The following is a 23,022-nucleotide window of genomic DNA, read 5'->3' on the forward strand; positions in this document are numbered from 1 at the left end:
GAATCCCAAAAGCCACAAATTGACATACCTTTGCTATAGGAAAGTAGGGTCCATTTAAAAGTCCTGCTGAGGTGGCCAAATCAAAACCTTCTGTAAATGGATACAACATTCAGAGTACTTATGCATGCAATGTAGGTGAACTGTGACTGTGAGCTGTGTATGAGAACTTGGAAGGGACTGTGTTGGTTCTAAGGCTGCATCCATCACAGTCAGGGTGCTGCTGACTGTGGGCCTAGGGGTAGCTGTTTCCAGCATACAAAAAGCTTGTCACACTTCATGCCCCCTTCAGCTCTCCGCTCATTTTGTTTTTGCATTCAGGCTCTCTTTTAGCACAAGGCCTTTCCCGCTGGGCACCACTAATTCAGCCACTGTCTCCTCTTCAGTGGGAAGGCTGAGTGGCCTCCTGGCTGCCTGGTTTGATGCATCATCCCAGTGAGTGCCACTGCCTGAAAGAAGGACATTAGCAGTGTTGGCTGAGGTGTGTTGGAGATGGAGGTGCTTAAGCAGAGTGGGATGGTGTCTGGTGCCAGAGGTAGAACAAAAGCCTGGGGTCCTTGTTTCTCACGTCCCTGCCCCAATTAGCACAGTGCATTTCCTTCTGTTTTCTTAAGCAGCTTTGACCTTTCCCTCTTGTACCGCCTGACCACCAGATCAATGCAAATGCCACAACTTTAGCACTTGCATCCACTTCATAAGCACTGGGCAGCTGCTGCAATGATTGCAACACTCATGATGTCACTGCTGGGTTTAAGCCAGTGGTCTATTTTATGATTAGAGGTTTTTTTCCCACTGGAACAACTTCAAGATTTCTTCATCACTAGCTCCTGTTTATTCCTTGCACCAGTGAAGTGTAGAACATGGAAAGAAAAGGAGTGAGGGGGAAAAATAAACTGGTCTGTGGCAAAGACTGGCAACAGTACCTGTCTTAAAAGTCTTCAGGAAAATTCATCTCACAAAAACTTAGAAGCTTTCTGAGAATTTTTTTTTATATGGGAAAACATGAAATGAGCATTTCTAAGTGAGAGTGCTGGGAGTTTCCTGCTCTTCTGCAGCAAATTACAGACAGATCATGCCTTCCCCCCACCAGCCTTTTCTGTGGAGCCATGTGCATCCCAAGGGACAGAGCAGTTCCTAAACACAATAAACATTACTCTGTCTGCATTAGTTTTTACATTTCTTTGTTTTATTTCTTGTTTTGTTTGAAATGACCTGTACCACAGGAATACAATTTATTTAACAGGTTGTTATTTTTTTAGGAGCAGATAATAGTTAAGTAGATACTGTTTATTTCACTGACTGTCTATGACTCCCTGCATCATTCTCACAGCCTCTGTCTCTGGCTTCTGCATGTAACCTAGCCACAAGAACAACAGAGCAGCCTTTGGCCATAGGATTGATTATAGCTTGTGGATACAAAGTGGAAGCTCTGTTTTCTTAGCTCCAATTGGTAATAAAAGCTCAACATGTTACATTCTAGGGTCTTTCTCAATTACTTGCCTCTCTAATAGCTGCTTACATGTTTCTGGTGAAGCGTGTTTTATTTTATATATTTATAATAGTTAAAAAAAAAAAAAGATGACATAGCTTACAAAGAGAAAAATAATGCCCCCTTAGCATGAGCAATACTGCAAGGTTCTGATTGTTGTGGGGCCGTTTCTTGTAGCTTCACAGTTTTGCTGCGAGGTGTAATGCCCAAGTTTCCCCAGAAACCTAAATCCAGAGTGGTAATTTACCTTTTAATTGATCCCCATGAAATTTACTTTGCATTACAGGTCAGACATTGCTGTTCCCAGAGAAGAATGTGCCTGAAACAGAAGCGCTGGTCACTTGGGAAGAACTGCCTTTTGTAGTAGCTGACAGGTACATGGTTTCTGTTATCCACACATGCAAATCAGGGGCTGGAGCTGCTTTCACCATAGTTGCTGGTGTGAGTTTATTCACTGTCACCAATACACTTACCTCTACTGCTTCTCTTTTCTTTAAGTCATAGAGCCCATCTGTGTTCCAAGGCTCAAGCTCCATCATCTTTTACCCCATGAAGGACAGCTGTATGATGCTGACTCTGGGAATCCTATGTTACAAAGGAGCAGCATAAAGGGCACTGACCCAGAACCCATTCCTAGTTCATATCTCACCTTCCGCATCCCCAGACCTTTTTGTCAGAGACTGTGAGCATTCAAAGACCTAAGCAGTTGCTTAAGCTCCATTTCCTACTTCAAAGTGCATTGGGAGAACTACACTATGTTACACTCCTCTGCAATCCCTGCTCATTGTGTAGCTGGAAATGCTCCTCAGCTCCTCAATGTGATAGTACTAATGATGCACAGCAGATCAGAGTAACTGGGAAGAGATGATTGTGATTCCTGCACTTGTTTGCAGGGCTCAGGAGACCTGACCTGCTTCCCAATTTAGGATGGTACAAGCCTTTTAAGGGTTAAATCTAGACAGGTGTTTGTGTCCCAGTTCCTGGGAAAAAGTTTGCATTCCTTGGTTAAAGAGTTTAATATATCCTGTCTGGTTCACTTCTCATCCTGCTTCAGAAGAAATGCAAATATTTTCCTGCCTATTATCATCAAGCAATGGAGAATATTCAGATGGACTCCAACATTATGCAGCTTTGATGGAGAAAGAAGTTCCTAGAAAAAAAAGTATTTGGTATTTTCATATTGCTGCTCCAAGGCAGGAGTTGCCTCCATCCCATCACCCTAATCTAAATAGCCAGCAGTCTCTGTGAGCTAGAAGCAAACTCAGCAGCTCTCCATAATCATGCTTTGTAGACAGTTTCCTGTTATGGAGAGCAGGCCTGAGTTCAAATACAACAAAGCTAGCCTTTTGGGGTTGTTTTTTGGTAGTTTGGGTTTTTTTTTGTTGGGGGGGAGGATTGGATGGGTGTGTTGGTGTGTGAGTAAGTGACTTTTCTGGCGGGGCCCAACAGAGTAAGTATTGCTTCTTAGGATCTTGTCAATCTGTTTTTGGGACAGCTACCTTTGCACAGCAGGCTGGGACACAATGTGCTGCCGCTCAGCTGGGTGGGACTTGGCAGCATTGCAGGAGTCAAATTTACAGGTGACAATGCAACCCAGCACATCTGTGAAAGCAATTATACCACAGCCAGAAAGAGTTGCCAGAGTGCAGCACATAGCAAGCTGGCTCTGTAACGGTGGCATGCATTTCACTTTGGTCCCTCAGTCACAGATGGGTACAGGGATCATGAGTGCAACCAAAAGCCTCTCACTTTCTCCCCAAATGCCTCTGGGAGGGAACAGGGGAGAGAAGCACAAGTATTTGCTCGAAGCATGAGGCCACTGTGTAATTGCTGCTGCTGTGAGCACAGAGGAGGCCCAGTTCCCATGTGCCTTCTGCCCCTCAGGTCTCTGGTGGTTTACTAATATCCTTGAAGCAAGACAATTCCTTTATCAAGTGAGTACAAAATGAGTGACTGTGTAGCGTAGGAAGAACTCAAAGGAGATGGAATGAACTAACTTTAGTACAAGGTGTGGGCTGGCTGAGAGGTCACCATGTGCACCCCTGTGTCTGAGCCTGCCAGGGCAGGACTCTGCAGTATGACAGCCATGCTCGGACACATTCTGCTCCAGCAGAAAACAAGCACCCAGTGTCTCTGATCACACACCTCAACCCTGGTTTTGAAGACTTCCTCCTGAAGGTAAGTTACTCCTCTGACACACCACATTTCTCCTGGAGAAGCCAGGAAGGGGTGGAAGCTTGAGGAGAACAGAGGCAATAGAGTTAGTGGTGTCTCAAATGTAGATCAGAGATTTTTTCTCACCTCTATTGTCATGCTGCTGACCACAAAAAAAAGACAATACACTCAGGTTTCGTCGGGATGACTTAAAACTAAGAGACCTAGAAAATAAAGTTTCAGAGAACACCAAAAATCAGTTGTGTCACTCACCTACATTCCCCTCTGGCTACTGGGAATGTAGCAGTTATGGCTTAGGCAGCAGATCTAAACCAGGTCTTGGAGACAGCAGGAACCTGGTTACTTAAGAAGAGTAATTAAACTTTCCCCCTGTTTTTCTCTCACCACCTCAAGGTCAGATATTTGCTTTCTGATCAGCAAGAGAACCTCTTACCAGCCCCAGGTATAATCTATGCTAGCTCTTTTTCTGCTGTTGAGGATAATGGGATGAGGCAGGGGAAGACAGTAGTTGGAGTATCAGGGTTTTCATGCCATCCTCTAATTTATTTCCCTAGGCTGCCACAAGAAAGCAATCTCTCAGGCTCTAGAGCTGCCTCCTCTGAAAAGCAGTGCCCTTGATTCCTAACTAGAATTTGGCAATAAGCCTAAAGTCTCTGTGGAGCCAAAGAGCTCTAATGAAGTCTAGGAAAGATCTGATTTGGGGTGTATTTATACTTGGGCAGTAACCATGCAGACAAAGCCTTGTGTTCTCTGCCACAAGGAACAGGTAGGGAATGGCATTCAGCTGAGCTGAAGAGGCAGGTGTGATACACTATGGTGTGAAAAGTGTGGAAGAATTGTAGTTAGCACCACATAGGAGAGGATGCAGAGATTATCAAGTCAATCCAGCACTGAAGCTTAACATCAGGCTCTTTTCTCTTGCCATTTAGGAAAGACTTGCATTTTCTCAGGGACATACCTCCTACCTCTTCAGGGTCCTGCGGGGTTGTACATGGGAGGGACTAGCCAGGCGTAATGACACACTGTACAAGGTGGCAGAATATCTTACACAGTTAGGAGCATCTTTCCCAGTAAGAAGTGGGGCCTGTATGTACAAGTGTTAGAGGAGTCTGGGAGGCAGCCTTTTTGTTCAGGAGAGGTCCAACAGCATTGCTCTCCAAAGGAGCATCTACTCTATGGTAAGAGGCAGAAAGGTGACAAAAAGAAGGACCGTGGCTGCTTCGCTTTCTAACTGACCCCTCGTAACACCAGCAGATAAAGTTTATATTGACTCTATTCTTCCTCTCTTCCTGCTTCTGTCCCCATCCCCCTCCAGAACTGGCAGAGGGAGCTGGGAAGCAGGCAGCCTGGACAGCGCTGAGAGCATCACTGATCAGAGGGTCTGAGCCCCAGTGATGCCTCAACAAGTGCAAGAGCATAATCTGGTATTTCCCACAGAGAAAACAACGAAAAAAAGAGAAACAGGTGACTGATCAAAAGTTCCCCCCTCCTGTACACAAGATTCTGCAGTCACGCCGGCAGATAGACATTAAATAATTCTTCCATAATAAATGATTGGAGATAAAAGCCGGCGGTGGCTGCTGCTGCTGTTTGGATTGCTCCGTTGTCTGCATCTTTGTTTCTAGTTTGTTCCCCGGCCACTGTCGGCTGGTGCTGGGGCTGTCAGACCTTTGCCTCTAGCATTTCTAGGAAGAGTTTATGCATGGGAACCTTGCCCTGCAGTTTGATGCTGTAGAAGTGCTGCACAGCTTTAGCAGCCGTCTGCCGCAGGAGGGGCAAGGTCAGGAGCAGCTTGCCTGCTCGCCGGGGCTCCTCATTGCGCTGACTCAGCTCGTAGTCCTGCAGGGCTTCGTGGAGAAGGTCCTGGAGCTTCTGCACTGCATCCATGTCCTCTATGTGCATGGAGTCTGGGGTGAGGGAGAAAAGACAGCAAAACACACAAGTCAGACATGAGAAAAGAAATCCTTTACTGCTGTGAAGCTAATTATGTTTTCTTTCCTTCTTATCTGTTCTTGTGGGGCTTTTTTGGGTTGTTTTTGTTTCCCCCCTCCCCAGGGCAGGGGGTGAGGGGTGTTGTTTGGTTTGTTTCTTAAGCGGAAAAAGCCAGCCTGCTGGCAGGGGTGCTGCTGCATGAAGTCTGGCAGCACCCGGTGTGTTTGCCCTAGCAGTGCAGGGACAGTACGGCTGCTAGGGGCAGGTTGGTGACACACGTGCCCTGTGCTGCCCATTTTGCAGCCACCCCAATGCAAAGCAAGGGTCAGGCAGGGGCCTTTGTGATTTGCACTTTCACTTGCCCTCCATGCTCCTTATGGGGAGAGTCACCCTGCAAGGGGCAGCAGCTGCTGTGCTGCCGCTTGGGAGCAATCTCATTAAGAATAATTAACGCTGCTATAGCGCTTCATCTGTCTAAACTGCCTAATTGCTGTGCAGCTGCTAAGGGTGTCAGCAAGACAGAAAAGCCCCAGTAGGTCACAACCAGTGTGCCCAGGGGTGTTTGCCAGACCCACCTTTGTGCATATGCCCCTGTTTTCAGAGATTGCCAGCAGCTGCTCAAGGAGCTTCCCGCTGAAATAAAGGAAACCCACGCCTCCTGCAAGGCCTCTTCCCTTTGGCTACCAGTTGTATTTCTATGAGCTGTTGGAGGGGCTAGCAGGGCTAGCTTGTAAGGCTCCTTGGTGTGTCTGTGAAGTGAAGGTAGCTAGCTGGTGAGGGTTGAGATAGGGAACCGTGTTGAACACAGACTGCTAAACTTGTGGGTAAGTCACAGTGTCAGAGGGAAGAACAGCATCACCAAAGGTTTTCTCCTTTTTCATCTTGCTGATGTGTGCTTCTTTCTTTACAACCATGACAGAGCTGGACTGACGCCTTGTCTTCATTGTTCAGAGACTTTTAATCAATACTGAACCTATTGATAAAGATTCCTGCCACAAGGCAACAAATACAGAAGCAATGGCAAAGAGACAGTATGGCAAGCACACATACACACATGTAGTTGCACCGCCTGCCATCACAGCCTGAGCTTTGCAGTGTGGCAGTACTCTGGCTCAGCCTACACACAAACACAAATGTGAGGACATGGGCTCCCCAGAGTGACAGCAGCGAAGGGGAGGAAAGCTAACTGAAGTGCTAAAATATCTCTAGAAACATGTGTCATCTTTGTGGAGAGCACAACACAAATTAGAGACTGTGAATTTTGTAAGATACATTTATGGTAAAAATGCTATTTATGATGCATGATTTATAAAGTATTATAACAGTTGGGAAAATATTATGTCTAGCAAGAAAGCTGTTTAAGAAGCTGTTTAGAAGGAATGCACTAATTAAGAAGGTATTAAAGGGAAGTATCACCAAGAAGCCTACTGAAGAATGATTCTTGATACATTTACACTTTTTATTCAAGAGACCAGGCAAAGAAGCTCAGACGAGAGCTACAAGGTCATCACAGAACCTGAGCTAGAGACTGAATCTGAAAAGTAGGGAGAAAGAAGCATGTTGCCAAGTCAGTTGGGCAACTTCTCCCAGCCAGGTAACGCCTCTGAAAAATTTCCATACACAATTCAAGAGAAGTAAGTGGGATCTGGTCCTGGCAAGTCTCAGAGGTCATTTTGAACACTGGAAGTATCAAAAGCTGGAATGTCCTCTATCCTTTCTGTTGAATGTCCTTCTGGCTAGGGGCACAAGGGGGAGAAGTAATCACAGCCTGTCAGAGTTTTGAGATCCCAGTGGGTGGTAGAATTACTGTGCAATGAGCCATGCTTCAGGGTAAAGTGGGTGCTCTACTTCTGGGAACTGATGCTGCTGTACACTCGACAGAATCCCAAAACTTCCCTTCTGCCACCTGGGCTCTGTAAAGGTGACAAGACTTAACAGCACTAAATAACTAAGTGTATACAGTGAGAGAAAGTGGGGAAATAAAGATCAAAGCCTGCCCCACCCCCACCACACTCTGCTGAAAGAAGCTCAAAATTGGCATCTGACTGCAAAAAATAAAAGAACATTGCAGGATTAATTTCCTTGCAATCCATCAGTGAACTGGTGTCGATGGCATTGATAAACTGTTAATTACGAAATCAATAGCTATGAATTTTTCCAGCTATCAGAGCACTGAGGTTGGGGGCAGGCTGCCTGTCCATGTCCCTGAGGGTCAGCTGGCCTAGAAGCTGGGCTTCATACCAGGAGCCCTTCTCCAGCACTGCTGGCATGGGGCACAGGGCAGGTGTGAGAACGGACAAGGCCTACTGCTTCCTCACCTAACTGTTCCTGCAGCTTCTGGCAGGAACAGGAACCTCACAGGACACATTAGTACCCATTAGAATTTGCTATGCATCCCTTTGCCAGACCTAGACATTGCTCACTCCATCTTAGCATTAAAATGCATTGCAGAAAGAAAAGGGGAAATAAATTTTGGCCACTCTGGGATGTCCTAAAATGAATGTGTGCTGTATGCTAACCTAGAGGGCTCCTCAATACTTAGGCTGATCAATTTTTATTCCTAAGGAAAGAGGACCTAGGAATGCTTAAAAAATGGACTGCTGACTCTGAAGGGTAAATTATGTCTACATCACCTCTACTCTGTCAAAAAATAGGTGATCATATTGTCTGGGACTTGCCTGCTGCTCTGAGAATTAAGAATTCATCCCTTATGTCTCTAAAATGCACTTATTAGACAGAGATCCCTTGAATTATCTTTGCCAATCCCAGCAGGTGTGTTGTTGGTGAGTCACACCAAGGACTCAGAGATCAGCCTACTGTCAGCTTCTCTAGTAAAGAGTGAGTGAGCTCCCACTTCTATTTTCATTTGTTTGAATTCCTAGAACCAAAGGGTCAGTATACACTGGGTTGCATAAGTCTCTAGAACTTGGGTTGCGTGAGCAATTACACATAGAATTTATCTACGTGGGAGGGAAGGCAGAAAGCAGTTTTAGGCAGTAGAGGTGCTAATCTAGGTGTTCATCTTTGAGCCCTATCTCTGATACAAGGGAGCTGAAGCCTGGCCTAAACTGCTCTCCTTCCATTTTAGGAATCAACTGTTTGCATGGCAAGTACACATGTGCAGGCTCTGCAAGTTTATCCCTGTCAAAAATACACTAAGAAAAATAACTGGCATTAAAAGAATGTGAAGGTTCAACATTAAGTTACAACAGAAAAATACACTTGCCATATTCCAGCTTTCTTATCTATGTGTTCCAAGAAGCTTTAATTGCATGAAAAACAAAATCCCATGCTTTGCTTTTGTATGTTTCAATACAAATAACAAAGCAGGACTTTTGTGGATAATGCTTCTACATAGCTACACTTCCAGCTGCACTAGGAGAAACCAGTGAAGTCAGAGTGATTCTTTCCATTGAGCTGAGAACATGCTTTAGCCTGTGCCTCCTGACCCTTACCTTGGTTTCTTTACTCCACAGCACTGGAAATGGAACCCCAAAGCATCTGGTGAGTGTTGGTTGTTCTGCTCTGTCTTTGTTCATTATTACTCCACTCCTCTGTAGACTGTCTCATAAGCTTTACTGTGGGCTTAGTCCTGAAAGCACAGTGAGCAACAACAGCAGAGAGTGCTTCTGTTGCACTGTGAAGAACTTGACAGCAATGTCCACATCATGGGCCAGCTAAATGTCCCAGTGTGGCACTTCTCCTGTCACAACTGCTACCTTAGCACTTCAGCCTCTCTGAGGAGCCCTTCTCCCTGTTTAATCCTGTGACCCTCCCGGTAGGGCCTTTAACAAGTTGATTATATCACCCATAGTCACCATTGCACAGACAAGAGAGGCTAGCCTTGGCCATCTGCCCATCCTGGTTCACTGGCAAAGTGAAGGCAGCAATTAAAATTTAAAAAAAGCAATATATGAGAAATTGAAAAAGGGAACAAAGTTATGAAGTGTAGAAAAACAATAGGGGAAATGAAGGACATAGGAGGAAAAGCCATGGCTAGAAGAGCTAAGGACAGTAAAGAAGTTTTATAAATATTTAAGGAATAGAAGAAAAATGATCATTTGTAGGGGGCTCTTTTCAACTGGAGATTATTAACCTATTAATAGCAGTGCAGAGTAGATAGAAGTCCTGCATGAGTATTTCTATCTTATTTAGAAAAGAGAAGCTTTATATGCCTGTGTTATATGAAGATGATGAAGACTTCATAGTTTGTTGTTTATGCAAGAAGGTATTAGCACAAACTTCACAGAAATCAGCAGAGCTGGATAACTTGGCTTTAAGAGTTCTAAAATTGCTGAGGGTCATCAAGGGCAGATTAATTAATCTTGGTATTTTTAAGAAATTCAAGATGACTGAAATTGTTCTAATGATGCACATATTTTCCCAGGTTTTATCTGATAATTTCTATGCTAGCCTGATATGAACCAGGGCAAAAAAAAAAAAAAAAAAAAGGAAAAAATAAAGGTGACATTCAATTAAGACTAATAAGATGGCATTTATAAGACATGTAAATGTGGCACTTAGGGACATGGTTTTGTGTTGGACTTGGCAGTGCTGGGTTAACAATTGGAAGTGGTGATCTTAAAGTTTTTTTCCATCATAAATGATTCTGTGATTTTACTGCCAGTCAACATGATACTTGGGAAGAGAGGTCTTGTCAAACAAACTTGATTTCATTCTCTGATGAGATTACAAGTTTGGTTGATAAAGTTAACTGCACAGATATAATAGACTTAGGTTTTTATAAGGCACTTGGCTTAGGACCACAGGACATTCTCATTAAAAAATTAGCACTATGCAATATCAATAAAGAACACTTTCAATTGATTAGTAACTGGCTAGATGACAGAACTCACAGTAGCTATCAGTGGTGAATCATCCCTGAAGAAGTAGTTTTGTCATAGAAATCCACAGGGATCACTAAAAAAACAAGCTGCTACTCAACATTCGTATCAATGAGCTGTAAGGAATTTTTTTTTTTAATTTTAAATTGCTACTGCTAAGGAGTGGATGGATGGCAAACAGGGAGAGAATGGTGTCAAATGGTGAGGCAGCCTCACAGACTCCTGGACCACATCCTTACACTTGAAGTAATATATCCATAGCCAAGGAACACAACTATGGAACAGTAAGTTTATTATGTCAAGCTGTTAGGTATAAAAAGACCTGGAGTCATAGGAACCAGCTCAACAAAGATCATTCTTTTGAGGCTGAACTCAGGCAAACAGACATTAAGATATGGTGCCTTTTTTTTTAACTGAGAAAATGATTAATTATTAGAGTCAGCTGCCAAGCAAGATGAAGATTCCCCCTCTTTTAATCTTCCAGCTTCACACTGGGTGTTTTTCTGTAAAGTGGCTTTAGCCAAACACAGATACTGGTTTCAGTGCTGGGCTGCAAGGGTGAATTCTGTGACCTGCATGATGCAAATTTGGCAAAGAGATCTGATGTGAGACAGTGAGACTCAGGGGATGTAGAGGGAGCCCTTGTCACACAGTAGCTTTAGCAGTTTCCCTTTCAGATGGGACTCCTGAGCAAATCTGTATCTGGCTGGCTTTGATACAGTGCAGCCTGCTGGATTGAGGGCTGCAATCTACATCCACACTGTCTCCCAGTTAAAGGGGAATTCAGTGTCTCTGGTACCTCAACATTTCCAGGACAGGGCCAGGCAGCCTCAACCCCACAGCTTTTTGAAATTGGGACGAGTTTCCCTGTTTGCTGTATCTTACTAACGCTGCTGAGATGGATGCAAGTGTGGCTCACATCCCTTTTCTGAGCTCATGGCACTGGAGTTAGCTTGCTAGTGGAAAAGGCCTCCACAGACCCTTTTACTGCCTGAAACCAGCAACCAGTCCATCCCTGTCTTCTACTCCCTACTGCAAGGTCAGAGCACAGCTAGGGCTCCAGCAGAAGTAAGCCTCATTTCGCCCTGCTTTCCAGCTTAGAGTGAGAATGTTGCATGACACAGGCAGAGATTCTTAGGCAGTAGGCTCTAGCCTCCTCCCAGGTCAAATAACAGCATGAACCTAGACTGCCTGTTTGCAAGACTGGCTGGGCCAGGGCCATACCTGAGTTGGCGAGGGCCAGAGCTTTGAGTGTGACAAACTCCTCCTTTTCCACCTTGAGCTTCTTGTAGCGGCGCACCAGCTGTAGGATGGCCAGGTAGAGCTCCAGCAGCCCTGTCAGTCGAGAGTGCTCTTCATCCATTATGTAGTCCTCAGCATAGACCAGCTTGTCCTCATATGGCAGGGAGCGGTACACAATGCCCAGGATGAGAATTTCCATCCAGGCACTCTGCAGAAGGCTCATCTGGTCTCCAAGGGAGAGGTTGGAGAATCCTAACAGAGCAAAAGACAAGTAGGGTCAAATGGGTGTGCAGAAAAACCTCCAGGAGACTAGGGACCTTAGTTTCCCTGAGATTCAAACCATGCACTTTTCCCTACTGACCTGCTGCTTTAAAAAACTTGAACAACTCACTAAAGTGACCCTGTCTCTGCAGCAATCAGCACACATGGACCTTCCCCTCCCCTTTGCTCCTATGCCCACCCACAGCCTCAAACAGGAGTTCTGATGCTCTAATTGCATTTATGGGAGCCCAAGGTTGGTGACAACCTCTTTTCAATGACCACTGCTTATTTAATAGCAGCAACTCTTTTGTACCACATTGCCTTCCCTCTCTTTCTCTGCAGGTCTGTATTGTAGCCTGTTTAGTCTGTCCCAGCTGAAAAATGAACAGAGAAGAGCTCCAGACAGCAGAAGAGATGGCTTCTGATGGGATAGGAGGGAATGACACAGGCTTGAATTACAAGTATACTACAGTCTCACATATTGGCAAAGATAAAAAAACGTCCTGCCACAACAAAGTACTGAAATGTGTTAAAAAATTAATACATTTGTGAACAGAATCCTCTTCTACTCCTCATCACACTCTAATCTCCATACCAACAGCTCTGCCTACAACCCTACCCAGAGACAGAATACCTTTGTGGTGCCATACAAGTACACAGCCAAACCTGGTAGCAATGGAACCAGCCCCCAAAGCGAACCAAATATTCTCACAAAATACAGAAAGAGCAAAGATAGACTCTGACAGCTTTGGAGTCCACTTGAGAAAGTGAAGAGGACAAAAACCAGAGGCAATGTTCACCTCAAAGTGGGGGGAAAAAAGTGCATGGTACCCTTGAAGGCCAGACTATGAAAGCTCCTGGGAGATGTAACAGTCATTATCAAACAGGAATGTTAAGCACAGTGTGTTGGCCCTCTCTAGACAGCTTTTGCCCAGCATGGGCAGGCAGAAATTGTACTTTTTTTGGCAGCCCCTTGCTTCTAAAGGTTCCTAGGGCTGTGAAAGAATGGGACACCCAGGCATGCCTTAGCTGGGAGGGTGTTGCTCCACCAGCCTCCCCAGGCAGTTTTCCCCCCAGATACATGTGAAGCCTTGGCAATCACCAAGAGACCTGTGAACTCACGAGCCTCTGTGCAGCAGCCTCCCAGCTCTGCTGGGCTGCATATAAGGTTCAACTGGACTTCTGTATCCCACACCCCACCCTGCTCATAGCTCTTGGCCCCACATCAGGGCTTATGTAGACAGCCACCATGATGATCATTTGATTTCTCTTGTTATCAAGTTGGCAATTAACAAAAGAGCTGATGATTGCTATATTGACTGACTGTGGGATCTCCTTTTCTATCTGCACTATCTCAGCTGGGGAAGGGAAGGCAGAAGGGTGGGTTAGTGGTATTTATTTATCTCTACGCCATGTTTTGTGTTTGTGTTGCCAGGGGAAGCAAAGGGTGATAATGGCCTGGCAGCCCTTGGACATCCAATTTCCCTTATCAGGCCACTGAATAGAAAAGAGGCCCCAGGCCACATTAATTAACAGATACCAATCAGCTGTCACGTGCTGTGTGTGCAAGGTCTGAGGGGAGCAGTGGGTGGGAGGGAAGAATCAATAAACCATTGGGGAGGAGTGCCAGAGGGAACAGCTAAAGAGGAGTCCAGGCTACTGGGGAGAAGAGCTGCAAATCCAGCTCCATGACAATGAGACTGATTCCTGTACAGTGCAGCCTGTGGTCCATATAGCCCTGAAGAATACCACCTCTTGCTCGGGCTGGGAGATGGGTGCCTTGTCCTTTACCTCACCTTATGCCCTGCACTCAGAACCGTGCTGCTCTGGAATGCAGCTCTCCTGACTCAGTCCAAGTGCAGGCTGCTGCAGCTCCAGTGCTTGGGATCCCTGCTGCACAGGGAACTGATGAGATTAGTCCTGAGATCAGAGTAAAGGTGCACAGCCACTGTTCCACTCCTTAGAACCTGAGATCTCTCCTTTGGTCATCCCTCTCCTAGCTCTGACCACGGAGATAAGTCCAGCATTTGGGCTGCTGTGTTAAGTACATTTTCTGGATCAGTCACATGGCCTTTCTGCATCTTCATTCCCCATCTGGATTACAAAAGGCATTAGGCCATTGCCTCACTGCAGTCAGGGAACAACATTTCTTAAAGATTGAGTCACGTAATAGAGTGAGGGGATCCAGGACAGGCATGGCTTGTACTTTCCTGCTACAGAATAAAGAAGAAAAATTGATTTAATTCTAGCAGTAGCCTGTACACACAGCATCTCTATTAATTGCCCTTTCCCAGAGGCTGTTGTGGCAGGTGAGAACAGGAGATAGCATATTTTACCCTTTGCCAAGAAGAACAGAAGAGCCAGCTGTAATTGCCCCACCCATCTGGGAAAGCCCCTGGCCAGAAGCATTCCCAGGTAGCCAACAACTCCAGCTCCAGCAGGCGAGTGGGAAGAGAGAGCGCTGTGGTGTCAAGCCTGGACTTGAAATGTCTGACAGAACTGGGAGCCTTTTCCTCCAGCATTCACACATGTGGAGTGCAAGGGCTAATGGACTGTCCCTGAATCACTGCAGCAAAGGGGAAATCATAGAACTCTCTCATGCTATAAAAGTTGAGATCATGGAAAGCAAATGTTAATTTCACCTGCCAAAATCACAGGTTTGCTATTTATTATAGGATTATAACACTGGGGAACCTCTAGCTGTGAAATTTTCTGTCATCTTACAGCTCCCAGGAATTGCTAGAATTCAACTGTTTTGCATTCTTGAGCTGCTGATGGCCCAGCATCCAGAAAATGCCCTTAGTGATCTGTTTCTTGCTGCTTTTCTCAAGTTTGACCCTGAACGGTGCTTAATCTACCATTGCCCCAAAAGAGAAGCCCCTGGCTCTAGCACAGAGCTGCATACATATTTCCCTCCTTCCCAGGTGCAACTTGAGAAAAGCTGCTTTATTTGCAATAGCTGATGTGACATTCAAGTTGGTGCTTTATTTTAATTTTACTTTTTTTATTATTATTTCAGTGGTTTGGCATGGGAGCTCCCAGAATTTAAAAAAAAAATCACATAATTTGTGGCAAGTGGAGTTCATAATCTGTTAATTTATTATCATTTCTGTCATCCTGGAGGGCCATTAGCAGAGGTAATAAAAGGAGATGTAATTATAGGATCTGAGGCCACTCCAGACACAGCTGCTGTCACTCCACTTGCCATATTTCATTCTGTGCTAGTACTAATGTCTTCCTGGTGAGAACAGCACAACAGCTACCCTGGGAGAGCCTTCATCATCACCCCTCAAAAGAAGTCTTGTCACCCTGCATCAAAGCAAGAAGAAAAGGTGGATGTTGTTCCAAGACAATTTCCATGGGGGAAGAGTGAGTAGGGGAGTAATGTGGGGAGGGGGCCTCCTACAGAAGGGAACAACCCCACACTGGCTACGTGTGGCTTTTGAGCTCATGGCCTATAAGGCTGTTGAGCTAATAACATTTGCTAAACATTATTAAATCATGTTTTATTGTTGTCACAGGAAAGTGTGTTTAAGTTTTACTGATTTTATTTGCTAATACTGTGGGGTAGAAGTTTGAGTTGACACCTGGGATCCTTCAGGGTTGGTATGACTTAAATGTCACATCTTTCTTTACTAATTCCAGTGTAACTACAAGACAGCAATATGTGACTTTTTCTCCTTTCTCCATCCTTCTCTGACCAATGCAATGTAATGTTTTGCTCAAAATTCTTGGAAGGCAGAAATAGAGTGCATAGATAATTTAGACACCTGGCAGGCTCCTGGCCCTGCCCTGCTCTGCCCCCTTGCTGCATAACTCAGTATGTTTCATACTTGTTGCAGAACTACAACGGTTTTGTTCCATTATTATGAACTACCATTTATTGTCTTTTTTTTCCTCAGTACTGATCTCTTATGTAACAATTCTTGAACTCTTGCCTGTGCACAGTCCCCTTATAAAATACTGCTACTGGTCTGAACTGTGCCAGGCTGATTACTGTGGCTGTTGCTGTGTTGTAGGGCCTTTGATAGGAGAGGAAAATACACAGAGAAATTTGAGACGATGGCTGGTTATGTCCTGATTTCAGAAAGGAGAGGAAGAGTCCCTTTCACAGTGCAGGAGCAATCTCTACTATCCTTTTCTGGGATAGTATTGCTAGGATTGAAAACTCTGTAGGAATTTGGCTCATCCCACAGCTAAAATGTAGGAAATTACAGCAGGGCACTCTGTGTGAACAAAAATAGCCAAGGTTACAGGGAGGTACAACAGCACCTCACTGGACAGCCATAGCAGCTAATTGCATTGCATTAAAACCACTCCTGTTAATATGCCAGGTATTGGGTTAGTAGAGCAATCCAGGCTGAGTTCTCTAATCATCGCTGTAACCCCACTTGTGATGAATCAGCCCCAGATGGATTCCAGCACTAGTGATGGGTATAATCCCTGCAGATATGGCAGATCTCGTGTAAGAAGGGCACCACCAAGATTAACCTCTTTTCAGAAATACTGTCCTGGAAAAGTTTCTTCAGACTTCATAGTCCCATCTCATAACAATCTATATTCCATATAGCCCAGAAAACCATTAACTCTTGGGTCTCAGGAGAAACACTCTACAGAAAAAGAGAAGCAGCTACCAAAAAGCCAAAAGAGGAGTAACAGAAAGAAACAAAATACATGGGAAAACTAAACTGTCTGATCACTCATATTAAAATGTTTCATCAAAAAAAAGAACTTAAAGCCAAGAAGCAAAGCACAGACCCATGCAGTGGAAGACATAGACAGCATGCAGTAAATCCTGTGATCCTGTATCAGAGCCTCATATATTCTCCTTACAAAAGGAAGGGGGACAGAAGGCAGGAGATAGCTGAAGTGAGCTGTTTATAGTGAATGTCTGAAGCAATCTTTTGAAAGCAGCCTTGTAAATCACAAGGATATCCTCTAAGTTCCCTTGATAGCCTTCTCCACACACAAATCCAACCTATATGTTTCTGGTGGGGTTGGAAAGAGGCTAGAGAGAGAGAACATTTTCCCTTCCCAATCCAAATCTGGGAAGAGCCCAGAACTCAACACTGAGGGCCATATCTGCTCCTTCAGCCTCAGTCCACCCTACCTGCTGGTGTGGGACACTTGCTATGTCACTCAATCACACAGACACATACTGCCTATAGTCAGTGAGCCTTCCAAGGCCAGTCACACTGCCAATAAGTTGTCCTCATTATTTGTTAACAAAGAAGCCTTGAGACTCACTGGCAATAGCATGTTGTCTATGGCAATGGGATTTGTTCTGTGAAAAATCCATTATGACAAGCTTTCCTGAGTCTGGACAAGAATGCCCACTGCTGAGAGGGTGTGTATCTACCTTGTTCTTAGCAATAAAGTCCAATCACTGCCATAATATTTATTCATCTATAAACACAGCAGACCTAGGTCATGTTGATGGACATGAAAGTCCACCATACCATCCCTAAGGCTGTTTCCCAGCTGCTTTCACTGGGCCACTCAATGCTGGATATGACAGAGAACTTCACCGTATCATATCAAAGCCTTCTGTGTAATCCCAGGGCACACACACGTACAGTGATCCATTTGTGCACCTCCATCATAGGCTGCATTGGAGCTTGTTACCAATGACCCATCACTAGCAGTTTTTTGTAACAGCATTTTTTCACCCATCACTATAGGAAAAAGTCCTGTAATTCCCCATTTACCTGGGATGTGCTTTGCCCAGCCAATGATCACCACCAGTTCCCTGTCTGCCAGGTCACAGAGCGTTGTCAGGGCTTTGATGTCACTCTCTGGCATGGTTGGGTCAGGCATGGCATAAATCTTCTCTGGCTCAGCCACCAGCAAGTGGGAGACGATCTTTGTCACTGCACATTTCAAAGGAGAAGTTGTTGTATCTCTTGTGATATAAGGTGAACCCTCCTGGGTAAGACATGATTATAGACCCCCTAGGACCTCAGTAAGAGTTTAGGTCACAGCAGAAAACTACCCTGCAGCTACACAAGCTGCAGTGATCTGCCTATGCCAAACCAGCTCTGCACAGGGATGACAAAAGCAGGAAGCTGCTATAATGTTGTCAGTCGTTGCCCCATGTAGAGGGTAGAAGGAGGTATAAGCAAAAAGTTGATGGGATATGGAAAAGTTTAGAGTTATGGATAGTATTGAAGAGAAAAATCAGCATGGGATGGGTTTTGTTAACATGGCTTGGGTTAAGGAAAAGATCAGAATATCACTAAATGGATTTACATAATCTCCTAGGAAAGGTCTGGTATTTAACCTAGGGACAATGGATACAGGCCCTGAGCTGTACCTAGGCCTGTCTAATCACACTGATTGTAAGACAAAATCCAAGTGCTGTTGACTGATACAGGAATCAGAAGTGACAATTGCTACACTGTACTTTCGGGAGACCAGTGAAAAGAAATATAGTGGCAGCTTGGAGGACCACAATTCAAGACCAATACATACATGGCTTTTTAGCTGGGGGAGGGATCTGTAAGCTCAGGTAAGTGCTGCTGTCAGAATCCAGTCTCCTTTTGTATTTCTGACGGCCTCCACGGACTCGATCCAGACGAACACCTGCAGGTACAACCAAAAAAGTCCTCATGATTCCTTAGTGCCTGACAGAACCTAGACATGCAAATACTAAAATTTGCTAAGTGAGATATTCCCCACACTCCAGGGAGCTTCTCTCTCCCAAACACTTGAAATCTCAGCTGAACACATCAATCTCAATACCAGCTAGTCTGCCTCCAGCTCTAAGCATGCTGCTCTGAGCTTTACTTTTATTCAAAACATTAATGAAGACAGAAATTAATCCATTCAAACTCTTGAATCACTATAAATCTGATGGGCAAATGAAAAGCTGCAGACCTCAATGCTATCTACATGATCCTGCTTTTAAAAAGAAAGACTTTAAGTGTCAATCAAACGTGCAGTTATAAAAATAAGCTTTTAGATTGTTCTTAAAAATGAGAAGTTAAATGTTCTGGGACCTCTCATTGTTTGTATTTGAAAAAAGTGACCTATAGCAAACAGATAATGAATTATGAATCCAATAAAGATGTTTCAGACTTGATCAAGTAAGGCAACTGTAATAAAAGTAGAATCAAAGTAAATAGAAACAACCTTGACTACAATGAAACTATGATAAAGATGAAGTAGGGAGACACTGAAAAATTTGTTGCAGCTTTTTCAAAGCACAGTGAACCAAATTGGAAACTGCACTCTGAAAAAAATTCCCAGTGACTGGGAAGTACCAGTGATTGTCACCATGCAACAAACCATGGCACCATCAATAGACCGAAACAGCAACTAAGTTGTCCTAATAGTACAAAATATAATGTTAAAAAGAAACTGTGAAAAAAACCCTACAGATATTTGTGCAGTTGTCTGTTATTTCTGAGCAGCCATATGGACTCTGATAATCGGTCTGTGAAATTTGGGTTACTTAGTCTTGTTGGGAGAAATAGCTTTAGGAAAAAAATCTTTCATGGTAAATGTAGAAGCATTTTATTTGAATAAAATTTTGAGTTTATACTATGCAAGTACTTCCTTAGAAACACACAGGAGTTTATCTAGTCTGATCATGGGAACCAATTATGTGATACACTTACTAATCACATTAAGTCATTAATATTTTGCAATCATAGTGCTACATAAACACAAACAACTAAAAGCAAACACTCAATCAGTTTTGAAGTGACACTTTTTGAACAACCTGTACACCTGAAAAAATCTGCAGTCAGCTGGCAAATATTCTACCCTGGAAGGAGGCACATCAGTCACACTGCCTTTTGATGCTATGTTTGCTTACTCTGTCAGAGAAAAGAGAAAGCTTTTACTGTAATGCTCCCACCAGCCACATCTGCACCACCTGAAATCACTACTTGCAATAACATCTAGATCCTGATACTCTTCAAGGCACCAAAACAATTTGACTACCAATTGCCCCCTAAGCAGCAAGGATACCAGGCCAACAATGCTCAGTCTGGCAGCAGGATCTCTCTCTGAGCAGGAGAAGCAGGAATGAGCAGAGCAAGGGAACTGCTGCTGTGGGTGGCTGCTGTAGGAGGACAGCAGATGGTAAAGATGGAGAGAAAGGTATGCAGCTGATATAGGTGAACTCAGGTCACACTGAGTAATTTCTTTACCCTGCTCCATCTTGTATTTCTGACTCTGCATGGAGAATTCACTGACATCTCTAAGTCCCACCTTTCTCTTCCATTACATGGTATTGTTTCTGAAAATGATGCCTATTGCTGCGTTTACTTCCGTTTCCAGTGGCAGGTAGCCTGAGGACAAGACTCCTTCCTGGGAGCCGAAACATGCTTCAGAGAGCAATTTCAAAAAGGACAGCCAGGGAATCCCAAACCTGAGGTTATCAAGGGAGATCCCTGAGGAACAGCAGTAATAAAATCCTGGATGAAGCAGGAAATTTTAATTTCCATCCATGATTTCTTTCCTTCTATAAATGTGCCTTGGTTTCTTAAGAAATAAGACTCTATTCCATTCTTTGCTGAATGAATGACACCTACCTATAAACCAGGAGAGAAGAGAGTGGCACAAATTTCTTGAACTGACAGTAAACCAAACAACCAGGTGTAAAAATTAAAAGGGTCAGGACTACACTGTTGGAATATTATAGAGGAATCCAGAACAGGCTGTCAAGACTTCGGGACTGAATCACATCTTCCCAGGACCATCCCTGATAAGGATCATAGGTGGGTGCATTCCCTCACGTCAGATGGTCAGGGGGAGGGAAAGAGTGAGATGCCATTCTTGGCCAGCAGAAACCAACACACAGGCCTCCAGGGTGCTTTTGCTGTGCAGTTTGCTAAGCAGTGGGGAGGGGGAACTAGAAGGAATAGGGAGGGAATGGGGGAAGGAGCTTGTTTCCTCCTCCCAAGGAGAATGCCATCCTCCAGTGCTTGGCAGAGGGATGGCTGCACAGGTTGCAGCAGTATTAGGGACCCTCAATCAGATTATAAGGACACAAGGGACTTAAGTGCATTAAAAAAAGATAAGAAAGATGCAGAGAGATTTACCCTCCATCCCTCCTTCCCCCACTGAGCAGATAGAGGTCTGTTTGCCCAAGGACTTCAGCTTGTTAATTTTGAACAACTGTTTGTCCTCCTCTTGTTCCCCTTCCTCTGTGACACTCCTTGAGGCAAATGTTTTCAATCAGCACTTGCAGAGCCACAGTTCCACCCTGTCATCCTCACTCCAGCCACAGAGCTGGTGAATAGGCTGAGCCCCACACAGCACATCCCAGCTCCAGCTGCTGAGTGCAGTGACCCACAGATACTGCAGTAAACAAAAGCATTTCAACCCCTCTGAGTCCCTGACTGTGACACTCCAGACATAAGCATCATGGTAAAATCCTTTTTCTAAAGATCTGACAGCCTAATGGGTCATATCGAGATGGAAGGGAAGGGCATGGCTAAAAATCAGTACCTGTGGTATCTAGGTACTTGGGTTAATGCTGGCTGCTCTGCTTGACTTCCTCTGAGGCTGATTTTAAGACAGACAGGCTGGTTACAGTGCAGTTGTGAGAGGGACACTAAAGGACAGACATTAAAATGGAGTGGGGAGGTGTGGTGGGTGAGTTTAGAGAAGCAGCATGAGGGAAAACACTGAGCAGAGAGGAGGAGGGGAATGTAAACTGGGATATGAGTGGAAGTGAGACAGTGCAAGAAGGGAGACAAAAGAGAGAGGAGAGGGCTGGAGCAAATCTGAGAGGCACATACACTGTAATCACAATAGCAGATTTCACACCACATGTGCAGCCACCTGAGCATTAACTGCAAGGTGCAGCAGCCACGCATGAAATGCAGCTGTCCACACTGAAGACTTACCCAGGATTTGGTACTGCAGCCTCACAACAAGACAGCAGCAAAATAAAGCTCCTGCACAAACCCTGTGCTCACATGAATCCCAACTGGCCAGTTCAAAGGAGAGAAGACACTCATCCTACAAAAGTGTCACCACCACTGGACCCCGCTTTGTGTCAGCAAGGAGTTGAGATCAACAGTATAGGACAAAGTTTGGAAAGCACCACCCCTTGATAACTTATCTTGCTGGCAGTTCCTTCAAATTAAGGCTATCTGTTCTGGAAACATGCCCTCTCCTCCCATTCCCCCGTATGGCAAGAAAGTGCTGCTGTTCATTCAATTTTGTTACCTTTTGAGACCCTGCATAAAAATCCTCCTCATCTGACCTAGCTACGGAGCTGACCCTGGTGTGCACCACAGGGACTGAGCTCCAGCTCTCTGGCAGGTTGTTCTCAGCTCCCCTGCCTGTCCAAGACCCTCTGACCTTGCAGGGAGGAGGCAGGGCCGGGACTTGTGCAGGACTTCTCAGCTCAGCGTCCTGCCTGGGGCAGGGATGTCAGTTTTCTAAGCATCCTGTGGGTGCCACTCGTGTTCCAAGCACTCTTGCAGAGAGGTCTGTGCCAGCACTAAGCCTCTGCAGTGGGAGAGCTGATCTGCTGATCGTTCAAGCTCCCTGAATTTCTCTGACATGCCCCTTGGAGAGACGTCTGCCTGACAACTTTGGGATCAGATGTCCCCTTACCGACTTGATAACATCAGGCCTTGGAGTTTTTTTCTTAATGGAAGTAAAATAATTCCGTCTTTTTTTAAAAGCTGGACCCGGGCCGAGACTGTCGGAAGTAAAAATAGCCGAGTATGCAGAGGCGACAGCACACAGAGTCAGGTTTAGTTTCTCTTTTATTTTCTGGGGACTAAAAATACTTCAAAAAGCTCTGTGAAGCTAAGCCCTGGCCAGTGGGAAATGCAGACAAGGGCCAATATCAGCTGTCGTGTCAAATTACCAGCCTCACCTCACTTTCCATCGAGTCCTATCACATGCCCACGGATTGATAGGAACAGAAAGATCTGCCTTGCCAAAAGAGCTAACGGAGGAGCCAAGCTTCAGGGTTTGCATGGTACAGTATGTGTCTAGAGCAAGAAGGGGACCAAAAGGGAACACAGGGCAAGTGCAGGCCAGGAAGCAAAAGGGCTGCTTTTGCTGAGCTGCCCTGATACACTAGCCAGGTCCTATGTTGACTGCCCACCT

General features: G+C 44.8%; 1 protein-coding gene and 1 long non-coding RNA gene across 4 annotated transcripts in view; one reads left to right on the forward strand and one right to left on the reverse strand.

Moving 5' to 3' along the window:
* The first annotated feature begins 1,772 nt into the window (after nucleotides 1–1,772).
* On the forward strand, nucleotides 1,773–13,468 carry LOC116997760. Its single transcript, XR_004418238.1, has 3 exons — nucleotides 1,773–1,860; nucleotides 9,070–9,097; nucleotides 12,283–13,468. It is a non-coding gene; the product is annotated as an uncharacterized LOC116997760 (long non-coding RNA).
* ESRRB (estrogen related receptor beta) overlaps nucleotides 1,855–23,022 on the reverse strand; it is a 125,978-nt gene continuing 104,810 nt past the window's right edge. For all 3 annotated transcript variants that reach the window (XM_033062853.1, XM_033062854.1, XM_033062852.2), the window contains 4 exons: nucleotides 18,412–18,522; nucleotides 17,649–17,810; nucleotides 11,662–11,931; nucleotides 1,855–5,568 (listed from right to left, as the gene is read on the reverse strand). In XM_033062853.1, coding sequence (XP_032918744.1) covers nucleotides 5,324–5,568; nucleotides 11,662–11,931; nucleotides 17,649–17,810; nucleotides 18,412–18,522 — 788 coding nt within the window. In that variant the 3' untranslated portion in view covers nucleotides 1,855–5,323. The remainder of the gene's footprint in view (nucleotides 5,569–11,661; nucleotides 11,932–17,648; nucleotides 17,811–18,411; nucleotides 18,523–23,022) is intronic.

The sequence above is a fragment of the Catharus ustulatus genome, chromosome 6, assembly GCF_009819885.2.
Source record: "Catharus ustulatus isolate bCatUst1 chromosome 6, bCatUst1.pri.v2, whole genome shotgun sequence".
NCBI lineage: Eukaryota > Metazoa > Chordata > Aves > Passeriformes > Turdidae > Catharus > Catharus ustulatus.